This window comes from Medicago sativa, chromosome 4 (genome assembly GCF_051527215.1).
Source record: "Medicago sativa cultivar Bolivia chromosome 4, Bolivia_mono, whole genome shotgun sequence".
Lineage (NCBI taxonomy): Eukaryota > Viridiplantae > Streptophyta > Magnoliopsida > Fabales > Fabaceae > Medicago > Medicago sativa.
In genome coordinates, this window is record NC_140752.1 from 26,373,345 (window position 1) to 26,399,828 (window position 26,484).

General features: G+C 35.2%; 1 protein-coding gene, 1 non-coding gene and 1 pseudogene across 2 annotated transcripts; 1 reads left to right on the forward strand and 2 right to left on the reverse strand.

Annotated features, from left to right (window-relative positions):
- Positions 1 to 4,488: 4,488 nt before the first annotated feature.
- Positions 4,489 to 6,626, reverse strand: LOC146927329 (zinc finger protein ZAT9-like). Its single transcript, XM_085700619.1, has one exon. It carries the CDS (start codon positions 6,218 to 6,220, stop codon positions 4,766 to 4,768), a length of 1,455 nt encoding a protein of 484 aa, XP_085556745.1. The 5' UTR covers positions 6,221 to 6,626; the 3' UTR covers positions 4,489 to 4,765.
- On the forward strand, positions 6,345 to 25,325 carry LOC146927330 (putative MO25-like protein At5g47540; annotated as a pseudogene).
- On the reverse strand, positions 10,816 to 10,922 carry LOC146927331 (small nucleolar RNA R71). Its single transcript, XR_015009177.1, has one exon. It is a non-coding gene; the product is annotated as a small nucleolar RNA R71 (small nucleolar RNA).
- Positions 25,326 to 26,484: the final 1,159 nt, after the last annotated feature.

The following is a 26,484-nucleotide window of genomic DNA, read 5'->3' on the forward strand; positions in this document are numbered from 1 at the left end:
ATGCAATGCAATTTTACCCGTAGACAACTTTGAGCGAGTTTGTGGTGGAAGAATAGGGAAACCCTAACGTCTTTTATATACTGAGAAAGGAGCCTCCTTCGAAGTCAAACCGCTTTGTTTTCCATTCTCTCTTTGCCACAAAAACCCTTCATTTTCCATTAATTTTACTCCCTCCGTCCCTATATGTAACCACCATTTCCCTCTAATAAAAGGGTGTTTACATATAGGGACGGAGGGAGTATTTTGGTTAAATTATATTGGAGGTTTTTTAAGTTATTTAATCGTAACAAATTAGTTAAAAAAAATTCGTATCATTTATGTTCTTTAAGGTATTTAATTGTAACAAGTTAATCTTTTTAGTATTTTTTGTTACACTTAGATCCATTAAGTTATTTAATTGTAACTCATAGGCCTCGAATAACTTACACTTTTAAGATCTAAAATCCCATAAACCTGTGAGGCCGCCCTTTCATTTCCAAAACATGTTCTATTCAAATACTAAAATCCAAATCAGTCAGACAACTTTCTAACCGAACTTCTGTACTCACTGCAAGTACACTAAGAGAATCTACAACAGAGACAATTTGATCCTCATGTACCCATATTTTCATGGGTACTCTTGGGTTAGTTCTATAAGATTGTTTACTCTTCAATATTTTCAATCTAGGCTTTCAAAATTGAGCAAAACCTTTTATTATGCGCCTTTTTTAAACAATAGAAACAAATGGCATGTTTTGGTACAATTAAACTATGAACATTTGAGTTTTGTTCATTCTCTATGTATCCAATACCTTTCATTTTGTTCCTTCTGACTCCGTATATGGAAGCCATTTTACTTCTTTCTATACCATGTTCCAAAAACGCTTGAAAAACATATTCATATTTTCAGAGTTGGATTTACTATTTTTAGCTTATTGAGATATTTTTAGTGAAATAGAGTTTTTAGATTTTATTTTAATTTCTCAATTTTCAACATTCAATGTAAGCTCTTTGTCAATACCTCTTAAACAGGGCCGTCCCTGAGAATTCGGAGGCTCGGCTCAGGGAATGAAAAGAGGCCAGTGATAAAATCAAAACGTATTTTTTTTAAAAGAGCAATAGATAATATAAAACGAGTTTAGGCGAATACGTTCAAAAAGAGTCTTCATTCGCACCAAAACGAGACTTCCTACGTGTATTTACTGAAGCAAATTCATCAATCAACTCTTTGTATTGTATATTTGGTGAGGTTTTTTTTTTTTGAAGAGGTATATTTGGTGAGGTTAGACATGTAAGATTATTAAGAGGTCAATTTGGTGATAATTATCTAGAGTAGATAATGTGGCAAAACTAATGCTTCTAGAATAGAAAAACTATGAACTTCCTAATGGACAAGTTATCATAATTGGGGCTGAGAGGTTCCGTTGCCTAGAAGTCCTTTTCCAGCCATCTATGATTGGAATGGAAGTTGCTGGAATGGAGATATTAAGGGGGCCTAAAAAGCAATACTATTTTTTTTATTGGAGATACTATTACTACTGGGTTTAAAAAAAATTGAGGCCCATCCTTGAGGGAGGCCCAGCTCGTTTGAGCTGTTTGCACCCCCTCAGGGACGCCCCTGCTCTTAAATATCCTTAAACAATACCTCTTAAATTCTTCAAATATTATTGAATACTCATCATCATATATCATCAACTATTCCATCACTATACATCATCAAATATTCCTCATCATATATAATTCAAGTACTCATCATTTATACATTTTTATATCAACACATTTATAACACATCTTTACATCAACACATTGTCATATAATCACTTCATTATTTAATACAACTTTATTTAATCTCATAGTTATATAATCACTTCATTATATGACCACTTCAAATATCACCTTAATCTCACATCATTAAACAATTCACAAATTACACTTAGTCAAATAATTCATCATTTACACATGTTTAAATAACTCAACAATTACTCATCACTTTCACATCATTAAATGTCCATCATCATATAATTATCACAACTCATCATTCATTAATTCTTCAATTCAATTCATCATATAGTTTCCAACATTCAAGTTTATCAAGGTTGCATGCTTATACATACTAATTAAACCACCACAATAAAAAAAAACTTTCCAAGGTTATACATTTTATTGCAGTAGTTCAATATCTAGGCCAAAAATCAAGTTAATTAATTCTCATAGGCCACTGAAAAAGGTTATGCTGAGATTTCATGAAAAATGCAGTATGATCTACGTGTAGTATTTTGATCATAACTCAAGTTCTAGAAATCCAATGGAATCAAATCAAAGATAAATGAAAGATAACATCCATATCTACAACTTTCATGAAGACACATAAACTCAGTTCAGAATAGAAAGGGGTGAAAAATGTTGGCTTTCCTAAGCCTGGAAAGGGTACACGACCTTACTAGCCCTTGTGTAGTATTTTGATTATATCATAAATTGTAGATTTCCAAATGGAGTCAACCCAAAGGCAAAAGAAATCTAACATACATATCTATAACTTTCATAAAGACACCTAAACCCAATTCAGAACAGAAGTTTTTCAATCTGAGACAGCAAGAAACACATGGTGACAGCAAAATTACTGTTTTTTTTCCAGCTTATTGAAAACGTGATTTTCGCCATTTAAACTTCTCTAAGGCTCATAAATCAACCCCAACACACCCAAATCATCCAAAAATATTACCCATGGTTAAAACAATTTAAATAAGCACTTACAACACATTAAAACACCAATCATGCATCAAATTTCATGAATTTCACTCATTTAAACATAAAACTCAAAACCACAACATTAACACAATCAAATCATAGATTTAGCATATCAATATCATGGATTCACAAATAATTACAACAACATATTAGAGCACGAATTCCACATCAATTCCTCATAAGAACATGAAAATAAAGAAGAATCATACAACCCTTTACTATCCATTTGCTCATAAATCCCATATGTGAAAATAATCTCCCCCTTACCTTAATAATCACCAAAGCAAGTCTTTCCAATTAATGAATCTTCCTCCAATCTTCTATTATAGCCTCCTAGAGTTCTCCTCTTTTAGCCCCCTTCTTGCATCTTCTCTCAAATGTTTCTTATGAGCTCTAACCCTAATTTTTCAAGACTGCAATCTATTTATATTCTCTTGTTTGGGTTTGGTTTTCTCACATCACGGCTTAGTTTCTATCATGTTTATTTTTCTCCACAAATAAAACACTACTCGTTTTCTCACTTAAACCTTCTATTTACTCATACACCTCTATCATAATAATAAACCAACCCATCAATTCAACCACGTCAAATATAATAATAATAATAATAATAATAATAATAATAATAATAATAATAATAATAATAATAATAATAATAATAATAATAATAACAATAATAATAATAATAATAATAAACTAATAATACAAATCGGGATGTTACATAGCTTAAACCTAAAAACAACTGTGCTTATTGCTCTACTGGAAAAGTAGGGAACCAACGACTGAGGGACATAGTTCCTCCCTCAATGTTAATCACTTGAAACAACGAGAATCACAGTTGAACGAACTCAACCAACCTCTTAGTTTCCATCAACAATATGTTATAAAATGCTTTTATAGTTTTCTAAAGTGCGTATTAGATATAGTAATTAAGATCAGAAGCCTCCAAACCATATAATTGACTAACAATTATAATTATTGATATTTTTGTTTATGAAACATATAGTTATGGATTCAACTTCATATGTTTTTTCTTGCAATTCAACTTTAGAATTGAAAGTTCGATTATAAGGTTGAAATTATATGAATGGATCCTCTCCTGCAAAATGCAAGAAAGAGAATGATATAAAAAAAATAAGGAAAAAGTAAGAGAGAAAAAAAAGAATTTATAAGAGAGATAAAGAGGGTTGTACCTTGACATTGAGTTTTAGTGACATTGTCTTTATCCCTCTCATAACTAATTATTCTCATCAAAAATAATTTATTTTAATTATTCATACAACATTCTCTCACTAAAATATAATAATGTCACCGATATATATCACCAAAACTCAATGCCACGTAAATATTTTCCAAACTAGAAAATTACACACCTTCCTCTTTTTATGTCTAAAGAACGAAGTCACCTTTTTCTATTATGTAAGCTCACTGACCTTCCCTCATATTACATTCACTTCCCCCATATGTATTTTTTTTGTAAATAGATGAAATAACAATAGTCACTAAAAACTCAAATACACAGATGAAAAATGCATGATTCAAACCCTAATTAATCACGACATCCGATTTAACAATTTTGACATTTTTTCCATATGAACTAGAACTTCTGAACGTGCCCTTTATTTCTACAAAACAGTGGAGAGTGTGAGAATGCAATAAAGAAATGGTTATTAGATATGACAAGTTATTAAAGCACTTCTTATCCATAAGAAGGAAGCATGATTCTCTCAGATGCAATAAAAAACAATGTAGAAGAATAAGTTCTGCAAAAAGGTGAACCTTTAATTTATTCATAAATGTAATAACTTCATATTATAAAATGTACAAAAGGAGAAAACAAAACTGAGGTATAATGCTAAACACGTTTATAGATATGATCATGTCTGTATACATACTTACATTTTCTTGGTTTAGGGTGTAAAAAAAATACTAAACAAAGATAAAAACTCTAAATTGGGATCAATCTTTACCTCATATGGTGTTTTTGTAAAAAAAAAAAAAAAAAGTAAAGAAGAAAAAAAAGAAAGGAAAAATATAATTACGTATCATTCCTCACATCAGTTGTTGTACCAATTCCAACTTGCAACCATGGTGAAGAACTTCCACCAATGTTAATTACATCCTTTAACTCACTTAATTTTGCCAGCTTGACCTTCCTATCATCTTCGTTATCAACATTTTGTACCAATGCATTAAGGTTGTTATTTTTGTTGTTCTCTTGAGTTTCATTATTTTGATCAACTAGGTTATTGTTTTGATTTTGTTTGCTATTGTTATCCTCTTTGATGATGTTGTCCTTTGTTGCACTTGAATTTGCACCCCATGTTGGTTGCAAGTAAATTTGTGTATTCGTCGGAGCTGGAAGATTAAGGTCAAGTTTGAGATCAATTGGCTCAGAAGAGTTATCAAATTTAGGTATTTGTTCTATTTGGTCTTGAAATTGTTGAAACCTAGCCAATGTTGATGTGTCGGGTGCATTTGATGTGATCCAATGACATCTCTTGTGACCACCTAATGCTTGTCCAGAAGAGAAACTCCTGTGACAAATTGAGCATTCATGCACTTTGGATTTTCTCTTGGATGAAGAAGCCATTAATGTAGGGTTATTGGAAGTGCCATGATCAAATTGTAGAGATGAGTTTGGTTTTGAAGGAAAAAATTCATCTTGTGTGATGACATCATCCTCAACAATACTATCCTCAGGGTTTTGATCAAGCCTTGCAGCAAAACATCCCTTAACCTTTTTGTGACTTGCTCTATGGCCACCTAATGCTTGATGTGAGTTGAAAACTTTTTTGCATGCTTTGCATTCAAATAACCCTTTTGCAACACCTTTGGCCTTATTGTTGTTATTGTTGTTTTCATAGGGAATTCTATAAGACAATGGTGCAATGAAATTCATAGGGTTTCTTCTTTCTTCATCTTTGCTAGCCGAGGCACATGATTCTTCCGGTTCAACCTCAAGAGGATCAACAATAGCATGGGACAACATCATTAAACAATTTGCTAGATCTTTTTCTTCACTTGAAGGATTATTATAATTGTTATTATAACTGCCTACTTTAGTTCGCATCGACCTTTTCCTTTTCGACCCGCCACATCCTCTCCTGCCATTGACGCCATCACCATCATCTGCCATGGCGTCAGATTCTGGAGAGGATATGAGAAACTCTTCATCCGCGTCATCTGAGTTGCATTTTCCGTGTTCGAGGAATGATTTCCAAGAAAAAAATTCTTTGCCACAATGCTCACACACCCTACAACTTTTTAGCTTATTAGGATTTGTTCTTAAAGAATACATACGTTTGTTACTTGGTGGGACATTTCCACCTTCCCAGTCGCTCGCTGGATCATCGTTGTCCATTTGACTTGTTTCATCGCCTATGCCATGAGCTCTCATATGTCCTCCTAATGCTCTTCCACATCCAAAGCCTTTTTTGCAAATTTTACAAAAGTGTTTGAAGTTTGATTGTTGATCCACAATCAAAGCCATACAATTTTAAGAATAACCACTATGTTGAATGGTGTAAAACAAATGAACAAAAAAAAAGAAAAAAAAAGAAGGGGGGAGATGAGAGAAAGAGTCACATTGATTTTTTTTAGAGAGAGTTGCATAGATGGAAGATGGTGGAAGTGAGTTGAAGGATGAAGCACAAGGTGGAGTTTGCTCTTGTAGTGATAGTTGTTGAAGGGTTTGTATGGTGAACTAATTAAGGAGTAGTAGTCCTAGTTTTTAGTTGGAGTATTGATTTATGGATGAGAGAGATTAATGCAATAGTTGTTTCACAACATGAGAATTAGTGACAAGTGTAAGGAAGAGACTTTTTCTACGACTCTAAGGTAGTGTCGTTGTATGTCAAAGATTACCAAAGGTGTTTCTATGTGAAATACAAAAAAAAGAAGCGTGTTTGTCTCTCATTATTTAATTTTTGTTTTTTTTTTCTTATAGTAAATTAAGGACTGAGAAGTGAGTGGTTCTAACTACCATATCTATTCATATCACTTCAATTCTAAAGCAAGGAAACTAACCTATGTTTCTCCTTGCCTGTCGGTTGGTTAATGTTTCTTTTCCACCCAATTTATATCATTTTTCATCTTTATAGTCATTGCAACCTGCGATCATGAATTTTTTATCCTTTTCTCAAAAAAAAAAAATTGCAATTTTAGTCCGTACTTTTATTTGACTGGATTCTCTTCATCTGATTTATAATGTTAACATGCTTATACTTTACTTATTCTATTGATTTTATAACTTGTCTTTTTTAAATGGTAAAATGATCAATATATTTGACTGGATTCTTTTATTTAATTTGGAATGGAAGTCCAAAGTAATATGATATAAATAATTAATAAGTTCTGTAAAAAAAGGGAAAAATATGATGGGAATAACAATGTCCACAAACATTTATATTTATTTAATTATTTTATTTTTTATAAAAATGGGTTTTGTCAATCAATTATCATTCTTCTTGCTTGGCCTCAAAGCATATAGTGAGCAAGAGTAATTCAGTAAAGGGGCACTGCTTAATTACTTTAGTGTGGTTTTGATTGGCTTGGAAACCTTGAGAGTCAAACATAAATAATGATAAAAAAAAAAAAAAAAAACTTTGATTTTGAGTGCCAATTTTGGAGGACTCATCCTCTTTAATGGTTGTTATCTGTCTCTATGTAGCTTTGTTTTTTCTGTTTGATGCTGTTACAAAACTTGTTTTGACATATTGTATTTTGTGGTATTTTTTTGACAAGCCTTATGTTTTTTTTTTTTTTGAGAGAACAAGCCTTATGTTGAAAAGTTGTCTTAATGATATTTTATTTTGGCGTGTTAAAAGAAATATCAAAAACTTTTATGGGAGTAGCAATACCTCCAAACATTTGTCATCGTAAACTTAACTCAGTAAGTATGAACAATGCATAAAATATGCAAGGTCTGAGGTTCAAATTCCGATCATCACCAAAAAATACCTCCAAACATTTTCGTATAAATAATTAATTAGTTTTGCCTATTTTTGAGATATTTGGACGCTGCTTTTTGCTCTAACTAAATCGAACATGCTTGCTTTATTGATTATGTTGATTTTACTTTCATTTTTACAAGTTTCATTTTTCATCAAAAAAGGATTAACATATTGGTGCGTGTATAATTGATGCTTTGTTTTTCACTGAATTTATAATTGTTACTTAAAGTGTACCTACTATGTGCATTGAGTCCTTCAAAAAATGTTTAGTGAAAATTCCAAGCATGAGTAAACACAGTACTATATTTATCTATGAAAGAGTTAGTTAATACCATGAAGGAAGGCAAATGCTACCTAGCTTAGTGGTAGAATAGTATGCCTTGTCAATTCCATGTCTATGGATCGATTACCATCTTCATCCATTCTAAACTTTTTTAGTATCAGCATAGAAATCGATTCTCGATTCATTCATTCTCGATCGATAGATATAAAATATCCCAACGCAATCCATATAAATAGGTGAGTGCGTTTCTAAACCCAAGGGGCTTCGAAGAGGCTCTTCATTATAGGACGTGGTTTATTCTAAACCACCACCTCTAACTGAATCTAAGAGCCTCTCCAAGCCTAAGCCTCGTACTCCTTACGACATTGTTCGTAATACTAGAAATCTTCTCCGTCTCCTCCAAAATTCTAATTCTTCTGATAACAAACATGATAATGACAAGATGATCGATATGTTTAAGAATTTGAGAGAGATGAAAACGATTCTGTATGAAAACGATTTGAGTTGTTTAAAAATAGGTGTGCGCGTTTCTAAACCCACAGGGCTTCGAATAAGCCCTTCGTTAGAGGTGGTGGTTTATTCTGAACCACCACCTCTGACTGAATCTAAGAGCCTCTTCAAGCCTAAGCCTTATACTCCTTTCGACATTGTTCGTAATACTAGAGATTTCTCTGTCTCCTCCAAAATTCTAGTTCTTCTGACAACAAACGTGATAATGACAAGATGATCAAGTTGTTTAAGAATTTGAGAGAGATTAGAACGATTTTGTATGTAAATAGTGAAGCTGAACCAGTTCCTGAAGCTTGTTCGCAGTTGACTCAAGAGTTCTTTAACGATAACACTTTGAGACTTCTTGTTCTATGTCTTCCAAAATTGAATTTGGATGCTAGGAAAGATGCTACTCAAGTTGTTACAAATTTTCAAAGGCAACAAGTTCAATGCAAGCTGATTGCATATGATTACTTGGACAAAAATATGGGTCTTATGGATATTTTGGTATCTAGCTATGAAAACTGATGAGTCAATAATTAGTGTTTTTAAGTGTTTATTTTAGTTTATTTTATTTAGATTTTATGTGTTTTATTTTACTTTCTAGAACTATTTTACTTCAATTGCTTGTTATTTAATTTCAGGAACAAATATGGTGAAAGATTAAGTCTTAGAGCAAAAGAAAGGGTTTTGGAGCATGATTAAAGGATGAAAGGATCTAGAGCATGATTTGGAGCTGATTGGAGACAAAAATATAAAGATCCTGTGCAAAAATATCAGGCATGGTCGTGCCTCCAAGTGTTCAAAGAAGTGCCATTTTCCAGAGAGCTGGGCACGACCCATGCCTATGGTGGCAAGGCCGTGCTCGATACCCATCTTCCCTTTTGCTTCTTTTGCTTACTTAACAGGCACGGTTGTGCCTGCACATGCACGGTCATGCCAAGGTTCCAGCTGCCCTTTTTGTAATATTTCTAACCTAAAGCCCATGGGTTTCCTTGTGAACATTCTAGTGATTTATTTCATGGGGCTTAAGTTAGTTTTAGGCTATAAATAGAGCAGCCACCAGACATATCTCCTCATCTTTTGTTCTTGTGAATTTTATGTGACAATTATTTCCATCAATAAAAGTTCTTCTTCTTCTTCTTCTTCTTCTTCTTCTTCTTCTTCTTCTTCTTCTCTTCTTCTTCTTCTTCTTCTTCTTCTTCTTCTTCTTCTTCTTCTTCTTCTTCTTCTTCTTCTTCTTCTTCTTCTTCTTCTTCTTCTTCTTCTTCTTTCTTCTTCTTCTTCTCTTCTTCTTCTTCTTCTTCTTCTTCTTCTCTTCTTCTTCTTCTTCTTCTTCTTCTTCTTCTTCTTCTTCTTCTTCTTCTTCTTCTCTTCTTCTTCTTCTTCTTCTTCTTCTTCTTCTTCTTCTTCTTCTCTTCTTCTTCTTCTTCTTCTTCTTCTTCTTCTTCTTCTTCTTCTTCTTCTTCTTCTCTTCTTCTTCTTTCTTCTTCTTCTTCTTCTTCTTCTTCTTCTTCTTCTTCTTCTTCTTCTTCTTCTTCTTCTTCTTCTTCTTTCTTCTTCTTCTTCTTCTTCTTCTTCTTCTTCTTCTTCTTCTTCTTCTTCTTCTTCTTCTTCTTCTTCTTCTTCTTCTTTCTTCTTCTTCTTCTTCTCTTCTTCTTCTTCTTCTTCTTCTTCTTCTTCTTCTTCTTCTTCTTCTTTCTTTCTTCTTCTTCTTCTTCTTCTTCTTCTTCTTCTTCTTCTTCTTCTTCTTCTTCTTCTTCTTCTTTCTTCTTCTCTTCTTCTTCTTCTTCTTCTTCTTCTTCTTCTTCTTCTTCTTCTTCTTCTTCTTCTTCTTCTTCTTCTTCTTCTTCTTCTTCTTCTTCTTCTTCTTCTTCTTTTCTTCTTCTTCTTCTTCTTCTTCTTCTTCTTCTCTCTCTTCTTCTCTCTCTCTCTCTCTCTCTCTCTCTCTCTCTCTCTCTCTCTCTCTTCTTCTTCTTCCTTCTCTCTCTCTTCTTCTTCTTCTTCTTCTTCTTCTTCTTCTTCTTCTTCTTCTCTCTCTTTCTTCTTCTTCTTCTTCCTTCTTCTCTCTCTCTCTCTCTCTCTTCTTCTTCTTCTTCTTCTTCTTCTTCTTCCTTCTTTCTTTCTTCTTCTTCTCTCTCTCTCTCTCTCTCTCTCTCTCTCTCTCTCTCTCTCTCTCTCTCTCTCTCTCTCTCCCTCCTTCTTTCTTCTCTCTATGCCTGCAGAAGTAGTCATGAGATGAGTGTATCACTTTTGTTCTGGGATTATGATTAGTTTAATGGACTTAATCCTTATCAAATTATACTCTTTTTACTACTTCGGTAAACTGTGCACTTGCGGATTTACTTCGGTAAAACTGCTCAATTGAGGGATCAAATAACACGATTCACTCAAAGAGATGGGGAATCTCTTTACGATGTGTGGAAGCGTTTCAAAGGAATGCTTAGGCTTTTCCCCCATCATGATTTAGAGAAGTGGCTAATTATCCATACTTTCTATAATGGTCTTTTGTATACCATAAAAATGAATGTTGATGCAGCTGCAGGTGGAGCTTTGATGAATAAAACTTACATAACAACATATTCTTTGATCCAGGACCTTGGCTCAAAACCACTATCAGTGGACAAGTGAAAGAGCCATCATTGTTGTTGCTCCATCATCCTCTAAAAAAGAGGCAGATATGTATGAAGCTTCTGCCCTTGATCGTTTGAATGCTAAGGTGGACACACTTTTTCAAAAATTTGATAAATTAAGTGTAAGTGTTGTCACACCTGCTCCTGTTTCACCACCATGTGAAGTTTGTGGAGCCATACTGGCGTTAAATGCCAACTAGGTAGTGCTGTTGAAAGTCTCGAGTAGTTGAACTATGCTCAATACAATCAAGGAATGAGGCCAAATCAAAAAATTTAGAATAAAACTCCTCAAAATCCATTAAGAATTTGCAAAAGCAGCCAAGGGAGCTTCACGAGATCGTGCACGACCGTGCTCAGCTTGGCACGGTCCGTGCCAGTGGTTTGACATTTTCACAGCACGGTTACTTAAAAGGGGCGCACGGTCAGTGCTTTTGTAGGCATGACCGTGCGTGATAGAATGGACAGAAATTCCCATCGTTCTCCTCTCAAGTAGGCTTCGAATCATGCATCTTTATGCTTCATGCCTCAATCATGCTTTTAGACCCATTCTTTTGCTTTAAGACTTGATTCTCCATCATTTGAAATCCTGAAACAAAAACAAACAAATTGCAGTAAAATAGTTCCAAAGAGAAACCTAAACAAACTAAATTCTATGAAAATAACCAGTTAAAAACTACTTATTATTGACTTATCAGGGATGATTGATATGACGATGTTGATTTGGTATGATGATATAATGATGTTGATATAATGATGATGACATGATGATTTTGATTTGATATGATGATATAACGATGTTGATATATTGATTATATGACGATATTGTTGATGTGTAACTGTTGAGTCAAGTTATGCATTGTTGAGTCATAATGAAATGTTCATGCATTCATGGTCATTCAAATTTAACGATGGTGAAAAATGATGATATGACGATAGTGGGATCACTCAGAAACATACCTCTGATAACAAAAACGATATCATATGCATATAGAGTCAAGTAGGAACATTGCATACAGTTGAGTATATGTGGAAGTTGTGTATTTGACTATGTGAAGATGTTGTGAACTGATTATGTGTCACTATGTGGAAAATATGTGATTTGACGATGGTGATGATACGTGAATCTATGTATTCAGTTTGGTTATTACTTAATGATGTGAATACATGTTTATGTTCTGGTGATGATGTTTTGAAGTGTGTTATAGTCAATTAATAATTAAATGCGAACTCATATGAATATTTGTATGCTTATATGATGTTGTCGTTTATCTTAAATAGTATGCATGCATTCATATTTCCTTTATGTTGAACAAATATCTTAATCTCTAATGGCTGTTTGGTCGCCTACATCCTTGGGGTGTAGACTTGCAGGTTGAGAACGCTTAGTCGGTGTGAGTATTTCGAGGACGGCTTTGGAGCCTACTCATCTTTACCGCATTTTTTTTGGAGTTTAGTATAGGATTACTCTAATTAGGACTGTTGGGAGTTATATTTATGTTATCAGATTTTGTTGAGGAACCATGAGTGCAATTTGTTAATGTATTTACTTTGAGATATGATACATGACTATATGATGTTGAGACTTATTTTCAACCGTGACTTTATATTATATGATGGAATTTTTATTATGTGATGAATGGTGAAGAGTAACACCTTTAAGTATTTGATTATTTGTTGAATTATTATTTAAATATGAAGGTGAGAAAAACACAAGAAGGGGGGTTGAATCGTGTTTTGAAAAATTCTTCGTTTCTCTAACAACTGAACACACTGATCAGAAGCTAAGTGAAACAGCTTCTGAAGTGATAATCAGAATCTGAATGCAGTGGAATAAAACAGAGAGAGAGAGAGAGAGAAGAAGAACGACACAAAGCAATTATACTGGTTCCTTCCACAAACCGGAAGTAGTCCAGTCCCCCTTGCACTTCCAAGGAGATTTCACTAAGAGTAATATCTGATTACAATTGCTCAAGCACACACGCAAGAGACTTCCTTTGCTCAAGCACACTTTGCAAGAGTCTTCCTATGCTCAAGAACACAATCAAGAGATTTCTATGCTCAAGCACAACTGCAAGAGACTTCCTTTGCCCAAGCACAACTGCAAGAGACTTCTAAACAAAATTACACAGAAAATTGTTTAAGGTTGAACACTTGATATACAATCAGAGGTGCTCACAATACAAATCAGATACAGACTCAATGACTTAAGGATTTCTAAGATATGACTTTGAGACACAGAAATTCTAAGTGAATGCAGAACAATTTCAGCAGAGGTTTGGCACTTGTAAAAATGTTGAGAGTCTGTTGTTCAGCATTGCCAATTCTCTAAGTCTTCACTCCTTTATATAGAGGTGTGAAAGAGACGTTGTGAAATTGCCAGCACATCAAAGAGTCGTTGTTGAAGCTTGATCTTTCACCAATGATCTTTTGCCTGATTTAGTTGTTGTCCTATGAAGAACCAATTTGAAATCCATTCCTAATCCAAAGGAACATCTATGCAGGCGAAACCGTATTCTGGAGCTGTTTTCTTGTCTTGTAGCGTGGACACAAAATAGAGTAGTGGAGAAGGTGGTTGTACAGTTCGTACAAAGTACAATGTCAACGTTTTCATCCAAAATTGCAAGCACATGTCTTCAAACACCTTTGAAATGACCGTTGCAAAATTCCACTGATCTTTTGTTGTCCTTTGATGAATTTCTATCCATGACACAACTCTTGAATCCTTGAATTCCTCAAATTCAGTTGATCTTAAGCTTCTGGTGAAATGACTTCTGCTGAGGCAGCTTCTGATAATGTAGCTTCTGATGATGCAACTTCTGATAACTCAGCTTCTGATGATGTGGCGCTTCTGGACCTCTTGTCTTCAGGAGCACTATTCTTCAGGAGCACTTTACTAACTTCAGGACCGGCTTTACTTCAGGAGCGCTTTTTCTCTTCAGCAGCGAGTTGCCTTCAGGAGCGTCTAAGCTTCAATTTTGTTGATTCCTTTTGCTTTTTATTTGCTCATTCTGAACCAATAAATGATGTAACTTTTTAATTATGGTCCTGTACACTTGAACAAATATTAGCTAGTCCAATTTACAATTTTTAATACCTTGTTATCATCAAAACCCTTTAAGGTTCATTGTTAAACACATTTTGTTCCAACAATCTCCCCCTTTTTGATGATGACAAACAATAGTATTTAAAATTGATCGATTGTTATTAATCTAATTAACAAGTTGATTTTGGGGTTCTGAGGTTTGTAAGCTCAGAATCTGAGGTTTGTAAGCTCAAACTCCCCCTGAGTCTGATAGTCTTTAAGGTGAGGTTTGTAAGCTCCCCCTAAGTTCTATCCAGGTTAATTAAATTCATTTTACGCACAATAAAAATATCAGAGCTAAAAATTTAGAAAGAATTAACTTATAGATAAGAAGAATGGTTCAATTAATTTTATTTGAAATTTGATACCCCCCCTTTTTTTGATACACCCTTCTTTAGGTAAAACAAAAAGATAGAAGTTTTTCAAAAAATTTCAAATATCATTAATGGGGCTCAGAGCCTTTAAATACTATCACATATACTCCCCCTTTTGTCATTAGCAAAAAGCAAATAAGTAATCAAGACAAAAAGATTTGAGAAAAACTCAAACACAAGAGAGTATAAAAAAAATTAGAACCTATAAACTCATCCAAAATATAATCAAAGCATAAATAACTAAGTAAATCAAAGCAATGAATATGTATAAGAACAAAAATATCCAGACATTCATGAATCAGAACCAATAAAGCATTCAGAAGCAGTAACAAGTAAAACAAGAAAGTTTCAGAAGCAAGAACTAAAGTAGCTAAAACAAACAACAAACAAAAGATAACACTAAGGTGTGAAACTAAGGGTTGGTTTGTTGTTGTTTCTTCATCTTCTCCATTTCTTATGCTTGCTTCTTTAACAGTTCTTCAAGAACTTGTTGCCTCTGGAGAAGAGCCTGTTCCCTTGCTCTAGCTTCTTGATGCTGCTGTGCCATCTGTTGCCTCAGAAGCTTGAACATTCTAGCTTCTCTTGTCATGTAGTCACCTTATGAGTAAAATGGCTTGTTTGCCAGAAGCAGCCTTGGACCTCCAGCTCTAAGTCTTTGCTTCAGATCCCTTAGCAGTTTTCTGACAGTAGCTCCCTTGATTCTGACACACTTGTTCTTAACAGTCTCTATCAATTCAGTAGCTCTCTTCTGAACTGATGCCCATTCTTCCTCATATGCATTGGTTAGATCAATTGTCCTTCTTTGATCCACCAGATCATGCATTTAGGAGAGGATCTTGAGTAGCTCTACATCAATATATTCAGATTCCAGGATGTCCAGAGGTGGTTGTTCAAGAGTTTCAAGGTCTGAGGATTGGTCAGAATCACTAAGAACAAGGTCTTGAATAGGGTTGGATTCTAGAATGGTGATTTGTTGAGATGGAGTTGAGGATGATGGTTGGTCAGGAGCAATGTGTGAGGTTGAGGTTGAGGCTTGGAGATTGACTTGAGGATTGTCAATATCCATGGGAGTGGGTTTGGGTAAAGTTCGCTCTGGTTGTTGGTTTAGTTGGGAGTCAATTTCAGTATCGGTTGGTGGTTGTTGTGGTGAAGTTGGTGTTTGAATGTTGAGTTGGGGGTCAATGTCATCTAATGGTGATTTTTGTTGTGAGGGTGATGTGGATTTGTGTGGTTCAGGTGTTTGTTGATGGGGGCTTTCTGAAATAACTTTTTCAGAAGCAACTACTTCTGGAGTTGTCTCAGAGGCTTTTTCTGAGGTAGATTTGACTTTGGGTAAGTCACCTGAGTAGTGGAGAGCAAGATTATCTAAGACAGAAGTGTCTTCTTCTTGCTCAAGTGCAGGTGGTGAAGAGGGTGAGATGGGGGTAGAGGTGACTGGAATCTGACATACCATGACTGTAGAGCCAGCTACTGAAGTGGTAGCATTTGGTGCTCCAGCTGGAGGAACAGATCCTGAAGCATCAGCTTCTGGAGTTCCAAGATTCTCATTCTGACCCATCTGTCTTTGCACTATGTTATCAACACCAGCTTCTTCCACAATTATCATCATTTCTCCTTCCTCATCTCTTTGAAATTCTTTCATAGCTTTCACTTCTCGCCTATTGGCTAAAAAATCATCAGAACGTTCCTTAGCCATCCTCTTCATGGCTGGAGTCACTTTAATCATGGAAGATTCCATCTGTAAAGGTGCCTTCTTCTTCTTCAGCTTGGGTTCAGCTTCTTCTTTCTCTAGCTCATCCAGAGCTTCATCCAACTTTTCTTTATGGAAAACAGTTTCAGCTTTCCCTCTCTTTCTCTTAGCAACCTTCTATTGCTTGCCCTTATCAGTAGCAGTTCCTGATGCAGTAACACCCTTAACTTTCTTTCCTTTAACAGGAGCAGATTCCTCTTGAGAGCTTACATCTTCCTCCAAGACATACTCAGCTTCTGATTTCGCTAAGTGTTAAGGATTACTTCCCTTAAAGATGGAAGAAAAGTCCCTGATAATCTCAGTTTCTTCTGTGGTCATCTCCAACCACTTTTCATCTTGAGGGGCTTTCTTGAAAATGTGCATAGAATTTAAGGTCTTGCTACTGATAGTTTTCTCAGCAGTAGAGACTTCAAAGCATTTATCAGATGCATCCCTTGTTTTCTTCAGAAAATCCAGCACTCTTCCCTGATGAAAGATCTCAGACAACAATCTTCCATATGGCACTTGTTTCCTTCCTTTGACAGTGCCTTCATTAATAGCCCAGCAGAGATGGTCCATGACATATCTTGGGAAATTTATCTTTTCAAACATAGCCATGAAGTAGATTGCTAGCTTCTGTTGATGATTGGGTTGATCAGACCCTCCTGCTCTTTGAAAGAAGCAATCAGTGCAGAACTTCACCAACATCCTGTTATGAATCTCCATTTCTGAAGGCTTGGCTTCTGAGTCTCCACCCAGAAGCAAGTTGTAGTAGCTTTTTAGCAGGACATCTTCCTTCTTTACTATTTCTTGGAATCTGCCTTCAACATCCACTCTGCAAGCTTTAACTATAATATCCTCAGTGATAGTTATAGGAATGCCCATCACTTCAGACCTTATCTCTAAGCTACTGAAAGAGGTGGGATTCAATTCCACCGTCATCTTTCCTTTCTTCGACCCACCTTGTTTCCCTACGACCTTCGCAGGCTTTCCATTGAAGACCTCAGCCCTTAACCAGAAGTCTTTGACCAAGTTCACATAAGTTGGTCCATTCTGCATCTTGAAGTACTCAGACAGCTTCTGAGTTTCTACCAAACCTTTCATGTCCACATCATACTTCTTAAGTGAAGCAAAATCCACTGGTGATTCTATTTGGACAATCAGAGAGTTGATTGGAATAGACATAGTCTTTTCTTTGTAAACTGACCCAGATTCTGATGCGCCTTGCATGCTTGATGTAGATTCTGACACTTTTCGTTGCGAGCTGGATGATGCCATATGATGATGATTGAAGAAGATGATGATTTTAGGGTTCTAGGGTTGAGAGAATGCGCTTACTTCGCCAGACCAGGTTTGAAAGCAAATGTGTTTGTTGTGAGTGAGTAGTGTGTGAATTGACAAAGTGTTAAGAGTAAAATGATTGCAATTCAAAAGAGACAAACAAACATAACATTAATCACTAATTGGGGGCGCGTGAAAATACTTTCAAAGCAATTGAATCAGCATTGCCCTTTTAAGTTATACACCAATACAGACAAGCCACGTCAGAAACTTTCAGAGTAACTACCAAGTTACTGGGCCAGAAGTTACCAAATAAAGTAACTCCCAACGTTTCCACTAACTCTACTATTCAGAAGCATAAAATCCAGCTTCTGGACTTCAGATGCTGACGTCATCAACAGAAGCGAGTTTTCCTCATAACCTCAATAAAGAGCTTCTGATGGACTACTGCTTCTGAACTAACTTCAGAACCTAAAATCCTATTCAGGAGCAAGCAAGCTTTAATCAGACACGTAGTGCATGTTCAATTTTTTCTTTATAAAATCAAACCTTTCAACAGTTAAAGGCTTAGTAAATATATCAGCCCATTGATTCTCAGTATCAATGAATTGTATATCTAAAATTCCTTTTTGAACATAATCTCTGATAAAATGGTGTTTGATTTCAATATGCTTAGCTCTTGAATGCAAAATTGGATTTTTAGACAAACAAATAGCAGCACTATTATCACAATAAATGGGAATACTGTTAGCAATTATCTGATAGTCTTCCAACTGATGTTTCATCCAAAGTAGTTGTGTACAACAACTTGCAGCTGAAATGTATTCTGCTTCTGCTATATACATAGCAATAGTTGTTTGTCTTTTGCTAGCCCAGGATATAAGATTATCACCCAGAAATTGACAATTGCCACTGGTTGACTTTCTCTCAATCCTATCACCAGCATAATCAACATCACAGAATCCAATTAGCTTATAATCTAAGGATTTCCTATAAAGGAGTCCAAGATTAGTTGTTCCTTTCAAATACCTGAAGATTCTCTTGACAGCAGTCATATGAGATTCTCTAGGATCTGATTGGAATCTTGCACACAAGCATACACTGAATAAAATATCTGGCCTAGATGCAGTGAGGTATAAAAAAGAACCAATCATACCTCTGTACAGCTTCTGATCTACTTTAGCTCATTCATCTTCTTTGCTTAAGGTGCACGTAGGGTGCATTGGAGTGTTCATCACTTTACAATCTTCAAGCTTGAACTTCTTCAGAAGCTCCTTTGTGTACTTTGATTGATGAACATAAACTCCATCTATTCATTGGTTGATTTGAATTCCCAGGAAGAACATCTGCTCTCCCATCATGCTCATTTCAAATTCATCCTGCATTAACTTAGAAAATTCCTTGCAAAGAGATGCATTAGTAGAACCAAATATTATATCATCAACATATATTTTCACAACAAGAATATTTTTCCCAAGGGTCCTTCTGAAGAGTGTTGTATCAACCTGTCCTCTTTTAAAATCATTTTTGATTAAGAAATTACTTAGTCTATCATATCACGCTCTAGGAGCTTGTTTCAAGCCATATAGTGATTTCTTCAGTTTAAAAACATGGTCAGGATATTTTATATCCTCAAATCCAGGAGGTTTCTTGACATACACTTCTTCTTCAATGACACCATTTAGAAAAGCACTCTTGACATCCATCTGATATAATATTATGCCATGATTAACTGCATAGGAAAGAAGTAACCTGATTGCTTCCAATCTTACAACTGGAGCAAATGTTTCAGTGTAATCAATGCCTTCTTGTTGATTATACCCTTGTGCAACAAGTCTGGCTTTGTTTCTTGTTACTTCTCCTTGCTCATTCAACTTGTTTCTGAATACCCATTTTGTTCCAATAATGTTCTTGTGCTGAGGTTTGGGTACCAGATCCCACACATCATTTCTTTGAAATTGATTCAACTCTTCTTGCATAGCTAAGATACATCCATCATCTGAAAGTGCTTCATCAACTGTTGTAGGTTCAATCATTGAGATCAGTCCAATCATTGACTCTTCTTGTCTGAAGTATGATCTTGTTCTTCTTGGACTATCTTTGTTTCCAACGATTAGCTCCTCAGGATGTGAATACTTGTGCTTGAATGTGTTTCTGGGAGGATCTGCTTGATCTGAGCCATCTTGTGCTTCATCAGACGCAGCTTCATCTTGCGCTTCTGATGTGGGTTCAACTTCTGGACTGTCTTCAGATTTAGCTATCTGATCAGGTTCTGGAGTAACTTCAGGAACCTGTATCTCTGCAAAACTTTCACCTTGCTTTGAAGTTTTATCTTCAAGCTCTTTATCATCAAATTTAATTTGATAGATTCTTCAACACAGAGTGTCTCTGAATTATACACTCTGTATGCCTTTGAGCTTTCAGAGTAACCTAAGAAGATTCCTCTTTGGGCCTTGGCATCAAATTTCTTTAGGTAGAGCTTGTTATTTAGAATGTAACATGTACATCCAAATTGATAAAAGTAAGAGATATTGGGTTTTCTTCCTTTAAAGAGTTCATATGCTGTTTTCTCCAAAATAGGTCTAATATAGATCCTGTTCTGGACATAACATGATGTATTCACTGCTTCTGCCCAAAAATATTTAGCCAAATTGTTTTCATGGATCATGGTTCTGGCCATTTCTTGTAAAGTTCTATTCTTTCTCTCTACAACCCCATTTTGTTGTGGAGTTGTAGGAGAAGAGAATTCATGGACAATTCCATGTTTTTCACAAAAAGCTTCAAATGGCTCATTTTCAAATCCTCCACCATGATCACTTCTGATTTTCAAAATCTTTGACTCTTTTTCAGTTTGAATCAGTGTGCAGAAGTTACTGAATACATCATATGCATGATCCTTACTTTTCAGGAATTTCACCCAAGTCCATCTGCTGTAATCATCAACAATGACTAATCCATATTTACTTCCATATAAGGATGCAGTACTCACTGGTCCAAATAGATCAATATGGAGTAGTTCTAAGGGTCTTGAGGTTGAAACAATGTATTTGGTTTTAAAAGATGATTTCACAATTTTCCCTCTTTGACATGCACCACAGAGTGCATCTGAATGATAGTCAATATCTGGTAGCCCTTTGACAAGTTGTAACTTACTAAGCTTAGAGATTAATCTCCAGTTAGCATGTCCCAACCTTCTGTGCTACATCCATTTCTTATCATTCACTGATAGAAGGCATATCACCTTCTGATCAGCCGACATTGTCAACTCTCTTTCCCTTGAACACAATGGATTTGTCTTCCTTGTTGATTACAGTACAGTTGGTTTTCTCAAAAAGCACATCATAACCATTATCACAAAATTGACTAATGCTCAAAAGGTTATGTTCAAGACCATCTACCAACCATACATTATTAATTGAGGTAGAGGAATTACCAATAGTTCCTGTACCTATGATCTTGCCTGACCGATTGCTTCCAAACTTCACATTTCCTCCCTCTTTCATTGTTAGGATGAGGACCATGGACTTCTCTCCTGTCATGTGTCTTGAGCAACCGCTGTCTAGGTACCATGATCTTTGCTTTGGCACTGCTCTTTGACATACCTGTATTATTGACATTTTTAGATTTAGGTACCCATTGTCCTATGGGTCCTGAAAGGTTAGTACTTAAGGTTTTACTCTTCACTTCTTGTACCTTGTGTTGTGAGTTGGGTTGCTTATGATTAACCATCACCTTAGGTTTTGTACTTCAGAAGCAGTAAATGTCTTCTTCTGAAACTTAGACTTCAGAACCTCAGATTTTGGTTTCACCAGACTCTGAGGAATAGGTTCTGATCTTTTCAGGATCCTGATCTTTGAAGTCTTGGAATCAGATTTGATCATATCCTTTGGCTTAGAGTTCTTTGGCTTTGAGATGATCTTAGCCTTAGTGCTAGAAGCTTCAGCTTCTGATTGAACAACATTTTCCAACTCAGCACCTTCAGGTACAAAGAAGGTTTTCAGACCTTCCTTGATGCATTCACAACAAGATTTTAGATTGGTTTTCTCAAGTTTCACTTCTGGAAAACCAATTCCTCTGCCATTTTTCTTGTAAATGCTATAAATCATAGAAGCCACTCTGCTTCTGTCAATGCCAGATATGATAAAATCTTCAAGAGCAATTTCATGGTTACTTAAAGGTTTTTCATTACACTTTTCTTGTAGCTTCTGACATAAGAACCTGAGCTGATCTTCATAAGTTTTACACATGAAGTCAAAGCCCCTAAGTCCTTGTTCAGAAGCTTTCAGATCCAATAGAGCTGATTTTTGCTGTTTTACCAAATCAGCATATTTTTCTTTTAAATCCTTCAACTCATTGGTTCTTACTTCAAAATGTGTAAGAAGTTCTTTAAGTGACTCAACAAGTTCATCTCTGGGAATCTTAGAATATACCTCGTTTTCATCTTTTGAGTCTGAATCTGATCCTGCTTCTGAAGTTGCTGTAGCCACTAACCCGACAGTTACCTTTGCGTCTTCATCAGCTTCCTCTTTATCACATCCAGATTCACTTCCTAAATCATCCCATGTTGCCATTAAACTCTGCTTAATCTGCTTAATCTGCTTCTTGTATTTGCTTGGTTTGAATGTTGACTTCTTTGACTTGTCCTTTGATTTCTCCTTCTGAAGATCAGGGTATTCAGCAATGAAGTGTCCAGGCTTCTTACAGTTGAATCATCCCTTCTGATCTTCTTTCTTTGAGCTTCTGGAGTTACCCTGTATGGCAAGAAACTTTCTGTTCTTCTTGGCCAGATACTGAAGTCTGTTGGAGAGCTTAGCCATCTCAACAGCATCTGGTTCAGATTCTGAACCTGATTGTTCTTCTTCTTCAGATTCAACCACTTTGAGAGCTTTTGATGACTTGCCTTTGGATGGAAGAGCTATTGATTTACTCTTCTTAGTAGACTCGTGTTCATTAAGACTTAACTCATGAACTTTGAGAGAACTAACAAGATCTTCGACACTTAAAGTGTCTAAATCTTTAGCTTCCTCAATGGCAGTCACCTTTGGTCTCCATCTGGCAGGCAAGCTTCTGAGTATCTTGCTCACATGGTCAGAAGCAACATAACTCTTCTTTAGAATCTGTAGCGCAGAGACTAAGGTTTGAAACCTTGAGTACATCTCCTCAATGGTTTCATCATCCTTCATCTTGAATAACTCATACTGATGTACAAGCATGAGAGACTTTGCTTCTTTGACCTTCTTGCTGCCTTCGTAGTTTGAACAGAGAGAAGCAAACATAGCTTTAGCAGTGGATTTGTCACTCATCTTCATGTACTCTGCTTTAGGAATAGCAGTGACAAGAGCTCCTATGATAATATGATGCTTCTTGTATAGTTTCTTCAACTCAGGAGTATGTTTCTTTCTATCCACAGCAGCTCCTTCTTCATCATGAACCAAGTCACCAACTCCTTCTTCTAGTATATCCCATAGTTCTTCGTCTAAGCTCATGATATAACTATAGAAGTTGGTTTTCCACCAAGAAAATTCTTCAGCATCTCCATTAAACTTTGGAACTTTTCCAACACAGGATCTCTTACTATCACTATAATCATGTGAGACATTAGTGTAGCTAGTTTGACCAGGAGGAGGTGTAGGAATAGGACCAGACATGTTTTTCTCAGATCTTTGACTGTTGCACGGTTAAGTGTTACACAACAAACCAAGGCTCTAGATACCAATTGAAGGTGAGAAAAACACAAGAAGGGGGGTTGAATTGTGTTTTGAAAAATTCTTCGTTTCTCTAACAACTGAACACACTGATCAGAAGCTAAGTGAAACAGCTTCTGAAGTGATAATCAGAATCTGAACGCAGAGGAATAAAACAGAGAGAGAGAAGAAGAACGACACAAATCAATTATACTGGTTCCTTCCACAAACTGAAAGTAGTCCAGTCCCCCTTGCACTTCCAAGGAGATTTCACTAAGAGTAATATCTGATTACAATTGCTCAAGCACACAAGCAAGAGACTTCCTTTGCTCAAGCACACTTTGCAAGAGTCTTCCTATGCTCAAGAACACAATCAAGAGATTTCTATGCTCAAGCACAACTGCAAGAGATTTCCTTTGCTCAAGCACAACTGCAAGAGACTTCTAAACAAAATTACACAGAAAATTGTTTAAGGTTGAACACTTGATATACAATCAGAGGTGCTCACAATACAAATCAGATACAGACTCAATGACTTAAGAATTTCTAAGATATGACTTTGAGACACAGAAATTCTAAGTGAATGCAGAACAATTTCAGCAGAGGTTTGACACTTGTAAAAATGTTGAGAGTCTGTTGTTCAGCATTGCCAATTCTCTAAGCCTTCACTCCTTTATATAGAGGTGTGAAAGAGACGTTGTGAAATTGCCAGCACATCAAAGAGTCGTTGTTGAAGCTTGATCTTTCACCAATGATCTTTTGCCTGATTTGGTTGTTGTCCTATGAAGAACCAATTTGAAATCCACTCCTTATCCAAAGGAACATCTATGCAGGCGAAACCGTATTCTGGAGCTGTTTTCTTGTCTTGTAGCGTGGACACAAAACAGAGTAGTGGAGAAGGTGGTTGTACAGTTCGTACAAAGTACAATGTCAACGCTTTCGTCCAAAATTGCAAGCACATGTCTTCAAACACCTTTGAAATGACCGTTGCAAAATTCCACTGATCTTTTGTTGTCCTTTGATGAATTTCTATCCATGACATAGCTCTTGAATCCTTGAATTCCTCAAATTCAGTTGATCTTCAGCTTCTGGTGAAATGACTTCTGATGAGGCAGCTTCTGATAACGCAGCTTCTGATGATGCAGCATCTCATAACTCAGCTTCTGATGATGTGGCGCTTCTGGACCTCTTGTCTTCAGGAGCACTATTCTTCAGGAGCACTTTACTAACTTAAGGAGCGACTTTACTTCAGGAGCGCTTTTTCTCTTCAGGAGCGAGTTGCCTTCAGGAGTGTCTAAGCTTCAATTTTGTTGATTCCTTTTGCTTTTTATTTGCTCATTTAGAACCAATAAATGATGTAACTTTTTAATTATGGTCATGTACACTTGAACAAATATTAGCTAGTCCAATTTACAATTTTTAATACCTTGTTATCATCAAAACTCTTTAAGGTTCATTGTTAAACACATTTTGTTCCAACAAAATATTATATGGGAGTTCAAGGTGTTACATTCGGGAGTCTATAAAACATGATATTGTTGCAAAATATGTTATGGAATCACCTTATATGAAGAAGTTTTTTTTACTACATTTAGCTTCCAAATTTTAACATAGCCGCAGATGCCGCATCGAATTTTAAGGAACTCGTGACAAGACATAAATCTATTGTAGTTGAATTCCATTCCAACAATTATAAATGATTTTTTTGATGAATATAGCTCAAAGATATTGGAATCTTCCAATTATATTACAAGGCGACAAGTTATGAAGTTGTTGGGAGATATGTAACTTGATTGCTCAAATGCACCTGTAATGACGCAATATGTCTGCTCCAGTGACAATTTATGGATTTTAATGAATCTAATGAGAGAGTTAAGCAAGATCATACAAATAGAATCATTTTATGTTTTCAAGGTTTTTGTTGCTAACTAAAAGAAATTGTCTTAAATCATTGGTATACTTGTTGCGAACAAAAGCAAACTTCTGAGACCGTTAGGCAACTTGAAAATCAATAAAGAGGATGAACAGTTTGAAGCTGACAAAGCTCAAGTTATGAAGGAAATTCCTGCTCTTGAACCTATGGAATAGGGACCATCTTTGAGCTTCGTATTGTGTCAAGTTGCAAGTTGCATTGTGCCATTTCATTTCAATTGGTGGTCTATTGTTATAGCTCTCTTCATTAAGTTAAGATTAATATTTCATACACATTTCTATGTTTAGATTTCATAATTTTATTTTGGTTCTGTAAATTTATTACAAAAATAAGTTGCTCAAAACAGATGCATGCAATAGAAGTATATGTCTTTCTTGGTGTTTAAAAAAATAGTACAATGAAGGAAAATATACCAAAACATTTGGATCTACCCACGACAGGTTAGGAAAGTGATGTTATCATTTTAATGTCATTATACAATAGTAGTTTTGACATATTCTTTTGAATATCAATTGTCATTTTAATGTCACATATATACTTGTACAATTCAATTGTCAATCTCTCTTTCAATTTCTTTTAATAACTTTTTAATTTTTATTTATTTTTACCAATAACAGAAAAAGTATAATACTATGTTGTAGACAGTTGTATCAGGATAGATTTTTATAAGAGGCAAGTAAATGAGGTCGTTTATGAGTTAACAAATATAGATCAATCTTAACCTATCCCCACGTACCATCATATATTTGACAAATTTTGACTATTAAAATGTGTTGAATTGATTCTTTAAAAAAAAAGTGCGGAGCAAAGTGAACACCCGCACAAATATAAACTTAAACAAAATTATCAATAATAAAAAAAATATTTATAAAAATTACGGTCTATCTAACATCAAAGTAAAAAAATCACTAAAGATGGACCATTGTAATTTTTAAGAACATATATACCATATATAAAGAGAATACATATTTTGGGTTGAATTATTCACTTCCAATTATACCCTTAAACAAATTTGTCAACAAAAAAGAATGTTATTTTGTTTGTGTTATTCAAAAAGATAAGAACTCATTATATTTAATATAATATTGATATCATTGGAAAAGATAGGTATAGTTTCTATCATATGAAAGTGAAAAATATATATTATCTATGCATACAATTGTAATCAAAATTTTATAAAAAATATTGTTCGTAATTTATATGCATTAGCGCAATATAAAGAGCGGACAGACGAGCATGGAGCGCCCGACTGAACATTACTTTTATTAATGTATTCAATCTATTTCTCGAATTAGTCGATCCTTGAACCAGATA